Source organism: Bombina bombina, chromosome 6, assembly GCF_027579735.1.
Source record: "Bombina bombina isolate aBomBom1 chromosome 6, aBomBom1.pri, whole genome shotgun sequence".
In the NCBI taxonomy this organism is placed as follows: Eukaryota; Metazoa; Chordata; class Amphibia; order Anura; family Bombinatoridae; genus Bombina; species Bombina bombina.
The window spans coordinates 12,657,888-12,679,132 of NC_069504.1; the positions used below are offsets into that span (position 1 = coordinate 12,657,888).

The window sequence follows — 21,245 nt, forward strand, 5'->3', positions numbered from 1 at the left end:
GAGTGAATAGATCTGTCTTTGTTACTCCAGTGATACTTCTGATGTTGTTGTAATATTGCTGCACAGTGACAGAGTGTGTATCACTAATGGTTAGTACACAACACACAATATGCAGAGCTAACAAATGAGTGAATAGATCTGTCTTTGTTACTTCAGTGATACTTCTGATGTTGCTATAATATTGCTGCACAGTGACAGAGTGTGTATCACTAATGGTTAGTACACAACACTATACAAACCCACACAATATGCAGAGCTAATAAATGAGTGAATAGATATGTCTTTGTTACTCCAGTGATACTTCTGATGTTGTTGTAATATTGCTGCACAGTGAGAGAGTGTGTATCACTAATGGTTAGTACACAACACACAATATGTGGAGCTAGTAAATGAGTGAATAGATCTGTCTTTGTTACTCCAGTGATACTTCTGATGTTGTTGTAATATTGCTGCACAGTGACAGAGTGTGTATCACTAATGGTTAGTACACAACACACAATATGTGGAGCTAATAAATGAGTGAATAGATCTGTCTTTGTTACTCCAGTGATACTTCTGATGTTGTTGTAATATTGCTGCACAGTGACAGAGTGTGTATCACTAATGGTTAGTACACAACACACAATATGCGGAGCTAATAAATGAGTGAATAGATCTGTCTTTGTTACTCCAGTGATACTTCTGATGTTGTTGTAATATTGCTGCACAGTGACAGAGTGTGTATCACTAATGGTTAGTACACAACACACAATATGTGGAGCTAATAAATGAGTGAATAGATCTGTCTTTGTTACTCCAGTGATACTTCTGATATTGCTATAATATTGCTGCACAGTGACAGAGTGTGTATCACTAATGGTTAGTACACAACACTATACAAACCCACACAATATGCAGAGCTAATAAATGATTGAATAGATCTGTCTTTGTTACTCCAGTGATACTTCTGATGTTGTTGTAATATTGCTGCACAGTGACAGAGTGTGTATCACTAATGGCTAGTACACAACACACAATATGCAGAGCTAATAAATGAGTGAATAGATCTGTCTTTGTTACTCCAGTGATACTTCTGATGTTGTTGTAATATTGCTGCACAGTGACAGAGTGTGTATCACTAATGGTTAGTACACAACACACAATATGTGGAGCTAATAAATGAGTGAATAGATCTGTCTTTGTTACTCCAGTGATACTTCTGATATTGCTATAATATTGCTGCACAGTGACAGAGTGTGTATCACTAATGGTTAGTACACAACACACAATATGCGGAGCTAATAAATGAGTGAATAGATCTGTCTTTGTTGCTCCAGTGATACTTCTGATGTTGTTGTAATATTGCTGCACAGTGACAGAGTGTGTATCACTAATGGTTAGTACACAACACACAATATGTGGAGCTAATAAATGAGTGAATAGATCTGTCTTTGTTACTCCAGTGATACTTCTGATGTTGTTGTAATATTGCTGCACAGTGACAGAGTGTGTATCACTAATGGTTAGTACACAACACACAATATGCGGAGCTAATAAATGAGTGAATAGATCTGTCTTTGTTACTTCAGTGATACTTCTGATGTTGCTATAATATTGCTGCACAGTGACAGAGTGTGTATCACTAATGATTAGTACACAACACACAATATGCAGAGCTAATAAATGAGTGAATAGATCTGTCTTTGTTACTCCAGTGATACTTCTGATATTGCTATAATATTGCTGCACAGTGACAGAGTGTGTATCACTAATGGTTAGTACACAACACTATACAAACCCACACAATATGCAGAGCTAATAAATGAGTGAATAGATCTGTCTTTGTGACTCCAGTGATACTTCTGATGTTTTTTGTAATATTGCTGCACAGTGACAGAGTGTGTATCACTAATGGTTAGTACACAACACACAATATGCAGAGCTAACAAATGAGTGAATAGATCTGTCTTTGTTACTTCAGTGATACTTCTGATGTTGCTATAATATTGCTGCACAGTGACAGAGTGTGTATCACTAATGGTTAGTACACAACACTATACAAACCCACACAATATGCAGAGCTAATAAATGAGTGAATAGATCTGTCTTTGTTACTCCAGTGATACTTCTGATGTTGTTGTAATATTGCTGCACAGTGACAGAGTGTGTATCACTAATGGTTAGTACACAACACACAATATGCGGAGCTAATAAATGAGTGAATAGATCTGTCTTTGTGACTCCAGTGATACTTCTGATGTTGTTGTAATATTGCTGCACAGTGACAGAGTGTGTATCACTAATGGTTAGTACACAACACACAATATGCGGAGCTAATAAATGAGTGAATAGATCTGTCTTTGTTACTCCAGTGATACTTCTGATGTTGTTGTAATATTGCTGCACAGTGACAGAGTGTGTATCACTAATGGTTAGTACACAACACACAATATGTGGAGCTAATAAATGAGTGAATAGATCTGTCTTTGTTACTCCAGTGATACTTCTGATGTTGTTGTAATATTGCTGCACAGTGACAGAGTGTGTATCACTAATGGTTAGTACACAACACACAATATGCGGAGCTAATAAATGAGTGAATAGATCTGTCTTTGTTACTCCAGTGATACTTCTGATGTTGTTGTAATATTGCTGCACAGTGACAGAGTGTGTATCACTAATGGTTAGTATATAACACACAATATGTGGAGCTAATAAATGAGTGAATAGATCTGTCTTTGTTACTCCAGTGATACTTCTGATGTTGTGGGTGCCTCCGTATAAACTATCACTAATCCAGTGGTTGTTCCGGTTATTTTATATTAGAGTATTGTGAATAGGGGTATAGTATAGCTATATGTCTGCCCTATACAGCAGATTGTTCCACAGTTAACTGTTACATACACCTTAGCTTGAGTAGCTACATTTAGGCTATATAGTAAGGTATATTCCCATATGGATCCACAGAGTGCATATCTTAAAAAAGGTTTATCTTAATCAAAATTAGCATCGAGTCTCATTGCATTGATTAAAAAGTGCAAGTGTGTTTTCCATCTAACAACCCTCCCTAGTATTATTAACCCTGTCAGAACTGTATAACACCGGATTAATAAAAGGTTGATTCATATATTCACTAGGCTTTTCTAATGTTATATACTCACTTTATGTAGGCAATAGCAATTCCCTTTGCAGTAACTGCACAATATTGTCAAACAACTATATCTATTAACCCTTTATTAGGTCAGACTTATTCTACTGACACAACATAGGAACCCAATATTTATCCCTCACCGATACTTATTTCTACCTGAAACTATACACCTTACAGGTTGATATTATACCTAACTGGCAACAAAAATAACTCTAGCATTTTACATATTAGCTATTTATGCCAGCGTATAGTTATTAAACATCCGGTATAGAGAATCCCAGTGGTTGCTGCCACTCCTCAACACCCTGATATTCCAACTCTGATTGGCCCAGTGTCGATTGTCACTCCCCCCAGAGTATATTAGTTTACATACACCATCAAATACTCCACTTGGTAATCCGCTATAGGTATCATTCGCTCACCAGTGATGCAGAAATAACATCCTGATAGCGCATCTCAGAATCTCATTTGTGTTTTTAACATCACACATCTGATTTAAATGAAGCAATAAAAGCTATGTTTTAATTATAGACTAGGTTTTCTACCCCCCGCACAATGATGTATTCAATATAAGGGGAGACAAAAGTGCTTAATATGTGCATACTTTTTGGTGAAACTTCTTTGACTTAACTCTGTAAATTTTGGGGGCGGAGCCTACTTCCAAAGCGACAAGACGCGTCTTGACGAAGCTCCAGGAAAATTACAGTTTTTCACTAAAATTCATTACAATAAACCTTCAGTTTTTCATACCACTGAGATAACTATTGTGCTAAGAGGGAATAAATCCTATGAGCGAATGTTCTGATCGTGTTTGGCCTATGCTCTTTAGGACAGCTGCGTTGCAGACTTTATCACAGGAATGGAGGACATTTTGCTCTCTGAAGCACTTGAGTCGTGGGTTAACCACAAGAAAACAAGTCCTGTTTAGGGAAAGCAACGCAGGTCTGGGGCTGCCGTACAAAACCCCTCCTCCGATCTCCGGGGTTACAATATCCTGCTACAAGTGGGAGTCTAAAGTGATAATCGCATTGATGCAAAATGGACCCCGTTGCAAACATGGAGGCGCAGAACCTCGAAGTAACTTTGATAAAACTGTTGGAGGAACATTTTGCAAAGCTCTATCGACTGATCAGCGGATGTTTTAACAAAGATTATGCCTTACCTGAGCAGGAACATGCTGAACCCCCTGTTCCTCAGCGGAGTATAGGGCGAGCTGCTGATAACGACTTCCCGGCTCAGAGCAGGCGGACAGGTTATGGAGCAGCGGTCTTTGTGACCGCTGCTTCATAACTGCTGTTTCTGGCGAGCCTGAAGGCTCGCCAGAGACACGGGGCATCAAGCTCCATACGGAGCGTGATACATATGCCCCTTGGGCTCTTTCAGTTTCCTATGCTGCTGAAAAACCGGTATAGGATGAGTACTTAACAAGGACACCTGCAGCAAAATCATATCCCACTAGAGACTGATTGTGCTGACGGCAGCTGAGCCTGATATTTGGGTGACTGCTATTAACGATGTGGGCTAAGTACACGATTTTCCCCTTTTTCCTTTTTTTTGCTCAGACACAAAGCTTAAGAAAACATTGCATAATTTCAGATATTGTTGTGGAACTCTCTGTGCTTACAATTACACATTCACATAGAATTTCTATTGAAGCCTGCATAATCTGAAGTTCATACCCCTTTGTTTTGTGAGATATATTATGAGGGTAAATTACTAAACCGTGAGTTTCACACTAATATGATCTAAATATATTAAGCATTTCTGTCACACTATCCGGTAGTTACTTGCTATTACTGTCTCCTAGAGTTAATCATTAACAAAGCTAGTTATACCATAAGTTTGTTATTAGTACTGCATTTGCTTAATTCATTGTTGTTACAGAGTAAAATGTATTGTTTATTTCAATGACCGTTAAGACGAGCGTTAATAGTTGCTTTTCACTATTTAAAATGGGTCTCTAACTGCTTTATAAGGAGAAGTCCAAAGTTTACCAACATGGGGCCCATTCATCCATGTCGGCCGGCATAAGATGTAATAGAAGCATTACTATATGCACTAATTTAACCCTTTCACAGATGGATTTAAAAAAAAGGTACACATATACTTTTTTAATGGCAAAGATTACATTTATGGCATTTGATTATATAAAGTTTACTGTCACTTTAAATGTGTTACATTATATTCCTTGCTAAATATGGGTTGGCCACTCGTGAAAGATTTATTGCCGGCGGTGGCCGAGACAGCACGATGCACTTTGCCTTGGTCAAATATGTTAGGCATCCTATTGCTCTAGCTTGATGGGACTCTGGCTTAGTATTTTAAGATAGATGCCACTGATATCTTACACTAATAGACCCTCTATCACCCTTAATATCAGCCACAATAACTAATTGTACTTTCTTCTACTTAATATCTAGCCCGTTGATCTTATGGAAAGATTTCCTTTTTGTCCTCTAATTTTACCTTTACCAGAAATGTTACTGCTAAAAGCCTTTACAATAGTCCCCACCACTGCCTAATGGTTCTTATAATATAGTTTAGATATAGTAGGTCACTGGTTTGAGGGTATGCTCCCCACTTCAGTAATGGTTTACTTATGTTTTAATTAATATTAGAACTCCGGGATGTAACATATGGTCCTATTCTTCTGGGTGTTTCTATGGTTTAGCATATTGGTTCCACTAGAACTCCTTTAGACTCCCACCCCCCTTTATATACTCCTCATATATTATAGTTGCGCAATATGATCTACTATACATTTGTTAGTTTGTCATAAGCTAAGATGTCTGTTTGTTTTTATTCTTGAGTTATTTACCTATTGAGCTATAAACAGACCCAAACGTGGTCTACTATTTCCTACCTTCTAACAATTATTTTTACAGGCGGTCAAGGGTCCAAGAGTGACCGAACATAATACAAAGTGAAGGTTTCTTTAAAAGAAAAATCCTGAGGTTCTGCACAATAGTCCATGTTATGATAAAGCAAGCGCTCGTGTGTAACTATATTTATACAACATGTACTGCATTGTAATGTTTCTATACTCTGTATGTTTAAGAACCTCAATAACAATATATAAAACAAGTGCACGAGCACTCTAGCCTGAATGCGCACTATAATATAAACTATATAGGGCATCCCCACATTATCTGTGTAGTGCTATTGCCACCCGTTGTTTGTACATAAAAGTAAGAAGCCTTATTTACCATAGAACAGTCATTTTCCACCAGTGTGCCGTGAGAGATCCTCAGGTGTGCCGCGGCAGACTGACAACAGTGTGACATTTTTTTATAAATTGTTGCTTGATTTTGTTTTTTACTCTGGGACATTTTTTTATTTTGAATGAGATGATCAGTCGTGGCGAACATTGCGTAGGAATGCAGCCTTCCCCCCTACCACAGCACACAGCTACCCATGCAATACATTCTCAGGTCTCTGTAACCTTGTGTCTGTCAATGGCTCCTCCTGCAGGCACCGACCCGCATTAAATGACTGCACGGCTTTCATTTAATGCGGGCAGAGAGTCTCTGTGCGGTGCCTGCAGGAGGAGCCATTGACAGACATAAGGTTACAGAGACCTGAGAATATATTGCCTTTGCACGATGACTCAAATACAAAAGCCACCGATAATAATTCAGCGCCTTCCTTTACTTCTACGAGCGCTTCCATAACAACCGCAGCCTTTTCCGATCCAAAGTTCAAAACAAAGTTATCCTCCGCCTGCTCTCGGTGAGCTGCACTAGCAACTCTCGCGAGACCCCTGACTGACTGTGCTAGATGCCGAGCAGCGGGAGGAGGGTGGTGTGTTGTTACCATGGTGACAGCTTATAGGTACTTTCTGGTCTAAAACGAGTAGTGATGACAGTGCTGCAGCAGGGCCAGAGCCTGCTTTGATGCAGGTATTTGGCAAACTAAGCGACTGCATTGCTATTGTGTGATCTGAGTGCATGTTGCATGACATTAAAGATGTGTCTGCAAGAATGTTGGTGACAAAGGGTCGCCAGGGGTCAAAACCAGAGATCCCATCTAAAATCTGTTGTTGACATGTGACTTGTCGAGAAACTACAGTAAAAGGAGAACTGATGTTTGGCAAAGAGCCAAAGCACATGAACAGATTGTAGGCTTCTCTTAGACTGGGCAGAGTGGGTGAAAATAAAGGGTTGGGCAACCACTGGCTGGAGCAGGGTAGTTGCAACCCATAAACTAAACAGCAGTGGCCATGCAGGCCCCTTTAACCCACATACAAAATTTGTCTGTGGCTTAAAGGGGCCTGCATAGCCACTGGTGTTTAGCTTATGGGGTGCAACTACCCTGCTCCATCCAGTGGTTGCCCAACCCTTGATTTTCACCCACTTGTCTGTGGCTTAAAGGGGCCTTCATGGCCACTGGTGTTTAGCTTATGGGGTGCAACTACCCTGCTCCATCCAGTGGTTGCCCCCACCCTTGATTTTCACCCACTTGTCTGTGGCTTAAAGGGGTCTGCATAGCCACTGGTGTTTAGCTTATGGGGTGCAACTACCCTGCTCCATCCAGTGGTTGCCCAACCCTTGATTTTCACCCACTTGTCTGTGGCTTAAAGGGGCCTTCATGGCCACTTGTGTTTAGCTTATGGGGTGCAACTACCCTGCTCCATCCAGTGGTTGCCCCCACCCTTGATTTTCACCCACTCTGCCCATTATAAGGGAAACTCCTACAATCTGCTCATGTGCTTTGGCTCTTTGCTGACTTGGTTTTGGGAGATTGGAGTTGGCTTTGTGTTGAGGATCAGTCCCTACCCTGGGCACAACTGCCCCCTGCAGGATGAGGCGCTCAGAATCCTGGGGTATCTGGTATGTCTTGAGTGTAGTCCTGTCCCTGCAAGGTAAATGCTGGATTTTTTTTAACTTTTAACATTTAATGACATTTCTGTTACTAGACTCTGTGTAGTTAAATGTTGTGTCCTTTAGATGTGAAATGTAATTCAGGATTTTATAATATTGTTATATTCCTAATGTAAAGTATTCATCATATACCAGAACTGCAGTCTGCTAGCCTTTCTTTGTCTCTGATTCTGATTTTCCTGGCACGTGCACAGTGTACCAGTCATGCACTTGTTGCTGTTTTGTTGTTGTTCTCAGTGATATTTTGATTATCTAGCTTTGGCAATACAGTTGTAGTGACTGTTATGCTAATAAAGATTAATTGAATTGAATTGACTAAAATTTACTAAATTGTCATATATATATATAATGTGTGATTTTGTAAAATTTTGGGATGGTGGTGTGCCGCAGGATTTTTAATGTAAAAAAATGTGCCACAGCAAATAAAAAGGTTGAAAATCACTGCCATAGAAGACCTACAGATACACTGTTTCCAATGCAGCTAAGGATTCTGGGTAAGACATACAAATGAGGTTCACAATGACTCACTTTTTACTTCAGTCAGCTTATACGCAGATGCCCTGTAAGCCATAGCATTGCTGAATACACAGGTTTTAAGCTTAGCCAGGGTTAGTACAGTGATTCAGAACCATCCCAGGACAGCTGTTTCAGGGTTTATAACACTCATCAGCTGGGAGTAGGTTGAGTCACTGCGGGTGAAGTTGAATTCCTTGTGAAAAACAACAGCTTCTAAAATTATGGTTAAGAGAAAAGGGAGTTAAAAATCCTCCACTAAGCACAAAATGTAGAGAGAAACTCATTGAGCAGCCCATTAACAAATCTAGACCAGTCAGAGGACTTGTTTTTCCCATAGGAGACCTCTGGATACACTTTTTCCAATGCTCAAGTAAAAAAGTAAATCATTGTGAACCTCATTTGCATATCTTACCCAGAATCATTTGCACCATTGGAAAAACTGTATCCAGAGGTCAAATGTGGGAAAACAATCCTTCTGACTGGTCTAGATTTGTTACTGGGGTACACAAGGAGTTCTTCTCTCTCTCTCTCTCTTTCTTTCTCTCATATTTGTTCTGTTTCCCAGGAGTAATGGATTGTGGACTCCACCTGTATGAAAGAAAATATAATTTATGTTTACCTGATAAATTAATTTATTTTTTGGTGGTGAGAGGCCATGACACCCCATCCATTTTGTTTTGTATTTTTTTCTGGTGGCATTTTAAGTATGCATCTCTTTTTTCCCTGATTCTTTTTTTATTTTATTTAATCCTACCTTTCTGTCTGTATGTCAGACTTGTTTCCACTAAGGTGGGAGGGTTTTAAGGGCTCTTGGAGTTTTGGGAATCTTTGACTCCTCCTAGTGGCCAGGAGTGTAATTCCCAGGAGTAATGGATCATGGACTCTCACCACTATGAAAGAAATTAATTGATCAGGTAAACATAAATTATATTTTTAATTTGTGACTTTGTCTCAGAGTGTCAGTGAGAGAGTGGATTCATTGGGCTGTCTATGCAGTTCTCTCTCAGCTCTCACAATATCCACTAAGCCTTTTACCCCTGCAGTTTTCACTGATTTATCTCACTTTTACTGTGTTGGAGAGGTTGTAGTCACAATACACTAAATAAATTGATATTATGGACATAAAACTAGAAGCTAAAGTGCTAAAGCTGCTGCAAATAGATCGTTTTTATCAGTACAGGCTGCTCCAATGTTAATCCCTCAATCCTGCATCTCAGAGTGCCTCATTGATGTCTGTGGGACTTGCAGGGTCAGGTCTTTACTTAAAGGATACAGTTAGAACTGCAAGAGTATTAGTTAATAATCATTTATCATCATACTGTAAATAGAGAAGCCCCTCCCCTTTATTAAGCACCACCCACCACAAATTTTACAGCATAAATACCAGAGCTGCAATTAGAGGTGTCAGTGTCTGGTTTCTGAGCTCACAGTTCTGTAACAAGGTGAGTTATCATAAGGCAGCTAGAGGCGTCAGTGACTGATGATTTACTGGTTTATGCCAGGGGGTCACAGACTGAGATTAGGGGTGATGGGTAAACACAAAGGAGGGGCAGAACTTTATAATGGGGCAGAGCCTAGAACTAGAGGTGCTGGGTGGGGGAAAGATCTTTATCTTGGAAGAAAGGGTTAAAGCCTTATACTGGGGGTAACAGCCTTATACTGGGGGTAACAGCCTTATACTGAGTGCCACAGCCTTATACTGGGGGTCACAGCCTTATACTGGGGGTAACAGCCTTATACTGAGTGTCACAGCCTTATACTGAGTGTCACAGCCTTATACTGAATGTTGCAGCCTTATACTGAGTGTCGCAGCCTTATACAGAGTGTCACAGCCTTATACTGGGGGTCACAACCTTATACTGAGTGTCACAGCCTTATACTGAGTGTATAAGGCTCACTGACTCCCCCACTGTCTCCTTACTTCTGCCCACCTTATATTGCATGTTACAGCCTTGTACTAGGGGTCGCAATCTTGTACTACAGCCTTCTACTGAGGGTCACAACCTTATACTGAGGGTCACAATCTTATACTGGTGGTTACAGCAATATACTGAGGTCACAACCCTATTTATACTGGGTGTGACAGTTTCATCTGGAGACCAAATCCTTCTATGGGGGTCATAGCCTTATACTGGCGTCACAGTCTTATACGGGGGGGGGGTCAAGGCCTTGTACTGTCTCACCTTCCTGTACACACGTGTCATGCTCTGTGAATTTTTGTTTATTAACTGATCATTTCTCCATTACTATTTTCCATTTTTCAGTTTCACTTCCAGCTCTGATAATGAGACTGTGGTTCTGTCTAAGTTTCCTCATCGTCCTGTGCCTGGAGCATTTTCCAGGAACCCTGGCAGCTGAAAGGTAACTGCCCCCTGACTCCCCCACTGACTCGTTACTTCTGCCCACTGACAGGTTATTGCTCACTGACCTCCCCACTGTCTCCTTACTTCTGCCCACTGACAGGTAACTGTCCGCTGACCCACCACACTGTCTCCTTACTTATACCCACTGACAGGTAATTTCCCCCCGACCCCCCACTGTCTTCTTACTATCTTCTTACTTCTGCCCACTGACTAGTAACTGCTCCCTGAACCCTCACTGTCTCCTTACTGCTGCCCCCTGTCTCCCCACTGTCTCCTTAGTTCTGCCCTATGACAGATAATTGCCCCCTGACCCACTCACTGTCTCCTTAATTCTGCCAACTGACAAATAATTGCCCCCTGACCCACCCCACTGTCTCCTTACTTCTGCTGTCTGACATGTAACTTTCCCCTGATCCACCCACAGTCTACTTACTCCTGCTGTTTGACAGGTAACTGCCCCCTGACCCACCCATTGTCTGTATCAACCTCTAGTGTATATATTAGTATTACAGTATTATGTCATATTGTAACAATCAGATGTTAGTAGTGTATATATTAGTATTACAGTATTATCTCATATAGTAACAATCACATGTTACTAGTGTATATATTAGTATTACAGTATTATCTCATATTGTAACAATCACATGTTACTAGGGTATATATTAGTATTACAGTTTTATCTCATATTGTAACAATCACATGTTACTAGTGTATATATTAGTATTACTATATTATCTTATATTGTAACAACCAGATTTTACTAGTGTATATATTATTATTACAGTATTATCTCATGTTGTAACAATCAGATGTTACTAGTGTATATATTAGTATTACAGTATTATCTCATGTTGTAACAATCAGATGTTACTAGTGTATATATAAGTATTACTGTATTATCCTATATTGTAACAATCAGATGTTAGTAGTGTATATATTAGTATCACAGTATTATCTCATATTGTAACAGTCAGATGTTACTAGTGTATATATTAGTATTACAGTATTATCTCATATTGTAACAATCAGATGTTAGTAGTGTATATATTAGTATTACAGTATTATCTCATATTGTAACAGTCAGATGTTACTAGTGTATATATTAGTATTACAGTATTATCTCATATTGTAACAGTCAGATGTTACTAGTGTATATATTAGTATTACAGTATAATCTCTTATTGTAACAATCAGATGTTACTAGTGTATATATTAGTATTACAGTATTATCTCATATTGTAACAGTCAGATGTTACTAGTGTATATATTAGTATTACAGTATAATCTCATATTGTAACAGTCAGATGTTACTAGTGTATATATTAGTATTACAGTATTATCTCATATTGTAACAGTCAGATGTTACTAGTGTATATATTAGTATTACAGTATTATCTCATATTGTAACAATCAGATGTTACTAATGTATATATTAGTATTACAGTATTATCTCATATTGTAACAGTCAGATGTTACTAGTGTATATATTAGTATTATAGTGTTATCTCATATTGTAACAATCAGATGTTACTAATGTATATATTAGTATTACAGTATTATCTCATATTGTAACAGTCAGATGTTACTAGTGTATATATTAGTATTATAGTGTTATCTCATATTGTAACAATCAGGAGTTACTAGTGTATATATTAGTATTACAGTATTATCTCATATTGTAACAGTCAGATGTTACTAGTGTATATATTAGTATTACAGTATTATCTCATATTGTAACAATCAGATGTTACTAGTGTATATATTATTATTACAGTATTATCTCATATTGTAACAGTCAGATGTTACTAGTGTATATATTATTATTACAGTATTATCTCATATTGTAACAGTCAGATGTTACTAGTGTATAAATTATTATTACAGTATTATCTCATATTGTAACAGTCAGATGTTACTAGTGTATATATTAGTATTACAGTATTATCTCATATTGTAACAGTCAGATGTTACTAGTGTATATATTATTATTACAGTATTATCTCATATTGTAACAGTCAGATGTTACTAGTGTATAAATTATTATTACAGTATTATCTCATATTGTAACAGTCAGATGTTACTAGTGTATATATTATTATTACAGTATTATCTCATATTGTAACAGTCAGCTGTTAATAGTGTATATATTAGTATTACAGTATTATCTCATATTGTAACAGTCAGATGTTACTAGTGTATATATTAGTATTACAGTATTATCTCATATTGTAACAGTCAGATGTTACTAGTGTATATATATATATATATATATAGTGTAAGAGCACCGGCTCAAAAGAGGATATTAAGTGTATAGTGATGGATTACCTGACACACAAATATACAGGCAGGTAAACCAGTGCACGGAACCCACAAAAAATAGTATTGTATATATAAGAAAAAGTAAAGGTGGGTTAATCAAGCACTAACTATTAATACACTTCTAATAAATAATTGAAAAGCTGTAAAAACCCCACAGGGAGCCACCGGATCAGAACCAAAGAAACACAATTTATTATTTTATAAACAGTCAAAACATGAAACTAAATCCTATATAGGTTAAATCACCAAAAAATATGAGTAATCCTAAAAACTAAGGAGATAAGGGCCATATATAATGTACCGGTATATATAGACTATATAAAATAAGCTAAGCACACAATATCGACTGGGATCACAGATATGCAAATTTGTTTAAGCTATAACAAGAGTCCAGCTTCAATAGTGTCCCCCAGGCAAGGCAAAGCAATAGCGATATACTCGCACCAAGTCTCTTGTTAGAGAACCATAGTAAGACTTATGCAGTGTAAAAGCAAGTTGTGGAAATAATAATCCAAAGCAAAGCCAGCCAGAAGTATAGGTAAGCACAGTCACTTGTAAATAATGTATAGCGAAATCTTATAAAGGAGAAATAGCAGGTGTAAGAGCACTGCGTATCAGTTGTACATATGCAGGCAAGTAGTGTCAGCAAAGAAATTCAGCACCGCGTCTCTTGATTCAACAGAGTAAAGCAAAGGAGACCGGGTTATTCAAGGCTTAACAGCCTACAGCTCACCACAATGTAGTATGAGTGATCCTCGCAAGATGTGTACGGTCAGAGCTGCCCCTCCGTCTCCTAATATTGCAGCTATGCAGCTATGCGGTCCGCTCCAGACTTCTGCTCTGACAAACACAGGCCAGAATCATCCAAAGTTGGCGTCCCACGCTTCCAACTTCACAGAAGTGTGCTCTTCACGTGGTGCTGAATTTCTTTGCTGACACTACTTGCCTGCATATGTACAACTGATACGCAGTGCTCTTACACCTGCTATTTCTCCTTTATAAGCTTTCGCTATACATTATTTACAAGTGACTGTGCTTACCTATACTTCTGGCTGGCTTTGCTTTGGATTATTATTTCCACAACTTGCTTTTACACTGCATAAGTCTTACTATGGTTCTCTAACAAGAGACTTGGTGCGAGTATATCGCTATTGCTTTGCCTTGCCTGGGGGACACTATTGAAGCTGGACTCTTGTTATAGCTTAAACAAATTTGCATATCTGTGATCCCAGTCGATATTGTGTGCTTAGCTTATTTTATATAGTCTATATACCGGTATATTATATATGGCCCTTATCTCCTTAGTTTTTAGGATTACTCATATTTTTTGGTGATTTAACCTATATAGGATTTAGTTTCATGTTTTGACTGTTTATCAAATAATAAATTGTGTTTCTTTGGTTCTGATCCGGTGGCTCCCTGTGGTTTTTTTTACAGCTTTTCAATTATTTATTAGAAGTGTATTAATAGTTAGTGCTGGATTAACCCACCTTTACTTTTTCTTATATATACAATATATACATATATATATATATCTTAGTTTTAGTGTATTATCTTATATTGTAATAATCAGATGTTAGTAGTGTATATATTAGTATTACAGTATTATCTCATATTGTAACAGTCAGATGTTACTAGTGTATATATTAGTATTACAGTATTATCTCATATTGTAACAGTCAGATGTTACTAGTGTATATATTAGTATTACAGTATTATCTCATATTGAAACAATCAGATGTTACTAGTGTATATATTAGTATTACAGTATTATCTCATATTGTAACAATCAGGAGTTACTAGTGTATATATTAGTATTACAGTATTATCTCAAAGTGTAACCATCAGATGTTAGTAATGTATATATTAGTATCACAGTATTATCTTATATTGTAACAATCAGATGTTACTGATGTAAATATTAGTATTATAGTGTTATCTCATATTGTAATAATCAGATATTAGTATTGTATATATTAGTATTACAGTGTTATCTCATATTGTAACAATCAGATGTTACTAGTGTATATATTAGTATTACAGTATTATCTCATATTGTAAGAATTAGATGTTACTAATGTATATATTAGTATTACAGTGACATATTTTATTGTAACAATCAGATGTTACTAGTGTATATATTAGTATTACAGTATTATCTCATATTGTAACAATCAGAAGATACTAGTGTATATATTAGTATTACAGTATTGTCTCATATAGTAACAATCAGAAGTTACTGGTGTATATATTAGTATTATAGAATTATCTGAAATTATAACAATCAGATGTTACTAGTGTATATATTAGTATTATAGTATTATCTCATATTGTAACAATCAGATGTTACTAGTGTATATATTAGTATTACAGTATAATTTTATATTGTAAAAATCAGATGTTAGTAGTATATATATTAGTATTACAGTGTTATCTCATATTGTAACAATCAGATGTTACTAGTATATATATTAGTATTACAGTGTTATCTCATATTGTAACAATCAGATGTTACTATTGTATATATTAGTATTACAGTATTACCTCATATTGTAACAATCAGATGTTACTAGTGTATATATTAGTATTACAGTATTATCTCATATCGTAACAATCAAATGTTACTAGTGTATATATTAGTATTACAGTATGATATCTTATTGTAACAATCAGATGTTACTAGTGTATATATTAGTATTACAGTATTATCTCATATTGTAAGAATTAGATGTTACTAGTGTATATATTAGTATTACAGTATTATATCTTATTGTAACAATCAGATGTTACCAGTGTATATATTAGTATTACAGCATTATCTCATATTGTAACAATCAGATGCTACTAGTGTATATATTAGTATTATAATGTATTACAGTATAATCTCACATTGTAACAATCAGATGTTACTAGTGTATATATTAGTATTACAGTGTTATCTCATTTTGTAACCATCAGATGTTACTAGTGTATATATTAGTATTACAGTATTATCTCATATTGTAACCATCAGATGTTACTAGTGTATATATTAGTATTATGGTATTATCTCATATTGTAACAAATATATGTTACTAGTGTATATATTAGTATTATAGTATTCTCTCATATTGTAACAATCAGATGTTAGTAATGTATATATTAGTATTACAGTATTATTTTATTTTGTAACAATCAGATGTTACTAGTGTATATATTAGTATTACAGTGTTATCTCATATTGTAACAATCAGATGTTACTATTGTATATATTAGTATTATAGTATTATCTCATATTGTAACAATCAGATGTTACTAGTGTATATATTAGTATTACAGTATTATATCTTTTTGTAACAATCAGATGTTACTAGTGTATATATTAGTATTACAGTATTATCTGATATTGCAAGAATTAGATGTTACTAATGTATATATTAGTATTACAGTATTATATCTTATTGTAACAATCAGATGTTACTACTGTATATATTAGTATAACAGTATTATATCTTATTGTAACAATCAGATGTTACTAGTGTATATATTAGTATTACAGTATTATCTCATATTGTAACAATCAGATGTTACTAGTGTATATATTAGTATTACAGTGTTATCTCATATTGTAACAATCAAATGTTACTAGTGTATATATTAGTATTACAGTATTATCTCATATTGTAACAATCAGATGTTACTAGTGTATATATTTGTATTACAGTATTATCTCATATTGTAACAATCAGATGTTACTAGTGTATATATTTGTATTACAGTATTATCTCATATTGTAGCAATCAGATGTTACTAGTGTATATATTAGTATTACTGTAGTATATTGTAACAATCAGATGTTACTTGTGTATATATTTGTATTACAGTATTATCTCATATTGTAACAATCAGATGTTACTAGTGTATATATTAGTATTACAGTATTATATCTTATTGTAACAATCAGATGTTACTAGTGTATATATTAGTATTACAGTATTATCTGATATTGTAAGAATTAGATGTTACTAATGTATATATTAGTATTACAGTATTATATCTTATTGTAACAATCAGATGTTACTAGTGTATATATTAGTATTACAGTATTATCTCATATTGTAACAATCAGATTTTACTAGTGTATATATTAGTATTACAGTATTATCTCATATTGTAACAATCAGATGTTACTAATGTATATATTAGTACTACAGTATTCTCTCATATTGTAACAATCAGAAATTACTAGTGTATAAATTAGTATTACAGTGTTATCTCATATTGTAACAATCAGATGTTACTAGTGTATATATTAGTATTATAGTGTTATCTCATATTGTAACAATCAGATGTTACTAGTGTATATATTAGTACTACAGTATTCTCTCATATTGTAACAATCAGAAATTACTAGTGTATAAATTAGTATTACAGTATTATATCTTATTGTAACAATCAGATGTTACTAGTGTATATATTAGTATTACAGTATTATCTCATATTGTAACAATCAGATTTTACTAGTGTATATATTAGTATTACAGTATTATCTCATATTGTAACAATCAGATGTTACTAATGTATATATTAGTATTACAGTATTATATCTTATTGTAACAATCAGATGTTACTAGTGTATATATTAGTATTACAGTGTTATCTCATATTGTAACAATCAGATGTTAGTAGTGTATTTATTTCTCTTTTCTACACTATTGTAAGAACATTTTATCCTCTCCCTCAAAAGGAATAATCGTGACTACCCCATGAGGAACCACTTACATGGCCATCATATACCAAGGTATGTTCCCATATCAGTATCTTATACAGTATTTGCTAAATATGATTTTCTATTTGAATTCTTTATTACCTTAAGGTAGATTTACATCTAGATTCATACAGCTAGATTACAAGTTCTGCGTTAACCTTAAAAAGCAGCGTTAAGGGGTCCTAACGATGCTTTTTAACGCCCGCTGGTATTACGAGTATGGCAGTAGTATTATCTCATATTGTAACAATCAGATGTTACTAGTGTATATATTAGTATTACAGTAGTTTCTTATATTGTAACACTCAGATGTTAGTAGTGTATATATTAGTATTACAGTAGTATCTAATATTGTAACAATCAGATGTTAGTAGTGTATATATTAGTATTACAGTATTATCTCAAATTGTAACAATCAGATGTTAGTAGTGTATATATTAGTATTACAGTATTATCTCAAATTGTAGCAATCAGATGTTAGTAGTGTATATATTAGTATTACAGTATTATCTCATATTGTAACAATCAGATGTTACTAGTGTATATATTAGTATTACAGTATTATCTCATATTGTAACAATCAGATAATACTAGTGTATATATTAGTATTACAGTATTATCTCATATTGTAACAATCAGATGTTACTAGTGTATATATTAGTATTACAGTATTCTCTCATATTGTAACAATCAGATGTTAGTAGTGTATATATTAGTATTACAGTATTCTCTCATATTGTAACAATCAGATGTTAGTAGTGTATATATTAGTATTACAGTATTATCTCATATTGTAACAATCAGATAATACAAGTGTATATATTAGTATTATAGTGTTATCTCATATTGTAACAATCAGATGTTACTAGTGTATATATTAGTATTACAGTATTCTCTCATATAGTAACAATCAGATGTTAGTAGTGTATATATTAGTATTACAGTATTCTCTCATATTGTAACAATCAGATGTTAGTAGTGTATATATTAGTATTACTGTAGTATCTTATATTGTAACAATCAGATGTTAGTAGTGTATATATTAGTATTACTGTAGTATCTTATACTGTAACAATCAGATGTTAGTAGTGTATATATTAGTATTACAGTATTATCTCATATTGTAACAATCAGATAATACTAGTGTATATATTAGTATTACAGTATTCTCTCATATTGTAACAATCAGATGTTACTAGTGTATATATTAGTATTACAGTATTCTCTCATATTGTAACAATCAGATGCTACTAGTGTATATATTAGTATTACAGTATTATATCTTATTTTAACAATCAGATAATACTAGTGTATATATTAGTATTACAGTATTATCTCATATTGTAACAATCAGATGTTAGTAGTGTATATATTAGTATTACAGTATTATCTCATATTGTAGCAATCAGATGTTAGTAGTGTATAAATTAGTATTACAGTATTTTCTCATATTGTAACAATCAGATGTTAGTAGTGTATATATTAGTATTACAGTATTATCTCATATTGTAACAATCAGATGTTAGTAGTGTATATATTAGTATTACAGTATTTTCTCATATTGTAACAATCAGATGTTAGTAGTGTATATATTAGTATTACAGTATTTTCTCATATTGTAACAATCAGATGTTAGTAGTGTATATATTAGTATTACAGTATTTTCTCATATTGTAACAATCAGATGTTAGTAGTGTATATATTAGTATTACAGTATTATCTCATGTTGTAACAAACAGATATTACTAGTGTATATATTAGTAGTACAGTATTATCTCATATTGTAACAATCAGATGTTAGTAGTGTATATATTAGTATTACAGTATTTTCTCATATTGTAACAACCAGATGTTACTAGTGTATATATTAGTATTACAGTATTATCTCATATTGTAACAATCAGATGTTACTAGTGTATATATTAGTATTACAGTATTCTCTCATATTGTAACAATCAGATATTACTAGTGTATATATTAGTATTACAGTATTATCTCATATTATAACAATCAGATGTTACTAGTGTATAAATTAGTATTACAGTATTATCTCATATTGTAACAATCAGATGTTACTAGTGTATATATTAGTATTACAGTATTATCTCATATTGTAACAATCAGATGTTAGTAGTGTATTTATTAGTATTACAGTATTATCTCATATTGTAACAATCAGATAATACTAGTGTATATATTAGTATTACAGTATTCTCTCATATTGTAACAATCAGATGTTAGTAGTGTATTTATTTCTCTTTTCTACACTATTGTAAGAACATTTTATCCACTCCCTCAAAAGGAATAATCGTGACTACCCCATAAGAACCCACTTACATGGCCATCATATACCAAAGTATGTTCCCATATCAGTATCTTATACAGTATTTGCTAAATATGATTTTCTATTTGAATTCTTGATTACCTTAAGGTAGTTTTACATCTAGATTCATACTGCTAGATTACGAGTTCTGCGTTAGCCTTAAAAAGCAGCGTTAAGGGGTCCTAACGCTCCTTTTTAACGCCCGCTGGTATTACGAGTATGGCAGGTACAGGTGTACCGCTCACTTTTCTTCCACGACTTTTGGCTACCACAAATCCCCTTACGTGAATTGCATATCCTATCTTTTTAATGGGATTTTGCTAACGCTGGTATTACGAGTCTTGGAAGAAGTGAGCGGTACAACCTCTACCTCCAAGACTCCTACCGCATTTAAAAGTCAGTAGTTAAGAGTTTTATGGGCTAACGCCGGAACATAAAGCTCTTAACTACAGTGCTACAAAGTACACCAACACCCATAAACTACCTATGAACCCCAAACCGAGGCCCCCAACATCACAAACACTATAATAAAATTATGTAACCCCTAATCTGCCGACCGGACACCGCTGCCACCTACATTATAGTTATGAAGCTCTAATCTGCTGTCCCTAACATCGCCAACACTTATGTTATATTTATTAACCCCTAATCTGCCCCCCCCAACGTCGCCACCACCTACCTACACTTATTAACCCCTAATCTGCCGACCGGACATCCCTGCCACCATAATAAATGTATTAACCCCAAAACCGCCACACTTCCGCCACGCAAAAACTATAATAAATTGTTTTAACCCCTAATCTGCCCCCCCCAACGTCGCCGCCACCTACCTACAATTATTAACCCCTAATCTCCCGCACCCGTCGCCGCTACTATAATAAAGTTATTAACCCCTAAACCTAAGTCTAACCCTAACCCTAACACCCCCCTAAGTTAAATATAATTTAAATAAAACGAAATAAAT

At 34.8% G+C, this 21,245-nt stretch overlaps 1 protein-coding gene across 1 annotated transcript in view; it reads left to right on the top strand.

Moving 5' to 3' along the window:
- The first annotated feature begins 9,940 nt into the window (after positions 1-9,940).
- LOC128664949 (kininogen-2-like) overlaps positions 9,941-21,245 on the top strand; it is a 39,044-nt gene continuing 27,739 nt past the window's right edge. The window contains exons 1-3 of the mRNA XM_053719740.1: positions 9,941-9,968; positions 10,791-10,887; positions 17,938-17,991. Coding sequence (XP_053575715.1) covers positions 10,811-10,887; positions 17,938-17,991 — 131 coding nt within the window. The 5' untranslated portion in view covers positions 9,941-9,968; positions 10,791-10,810. The remainder of the gene's footprint in view (positions 9,969-10,790; positions 10,888-17,937; positions 17,992-21,245) is intronic.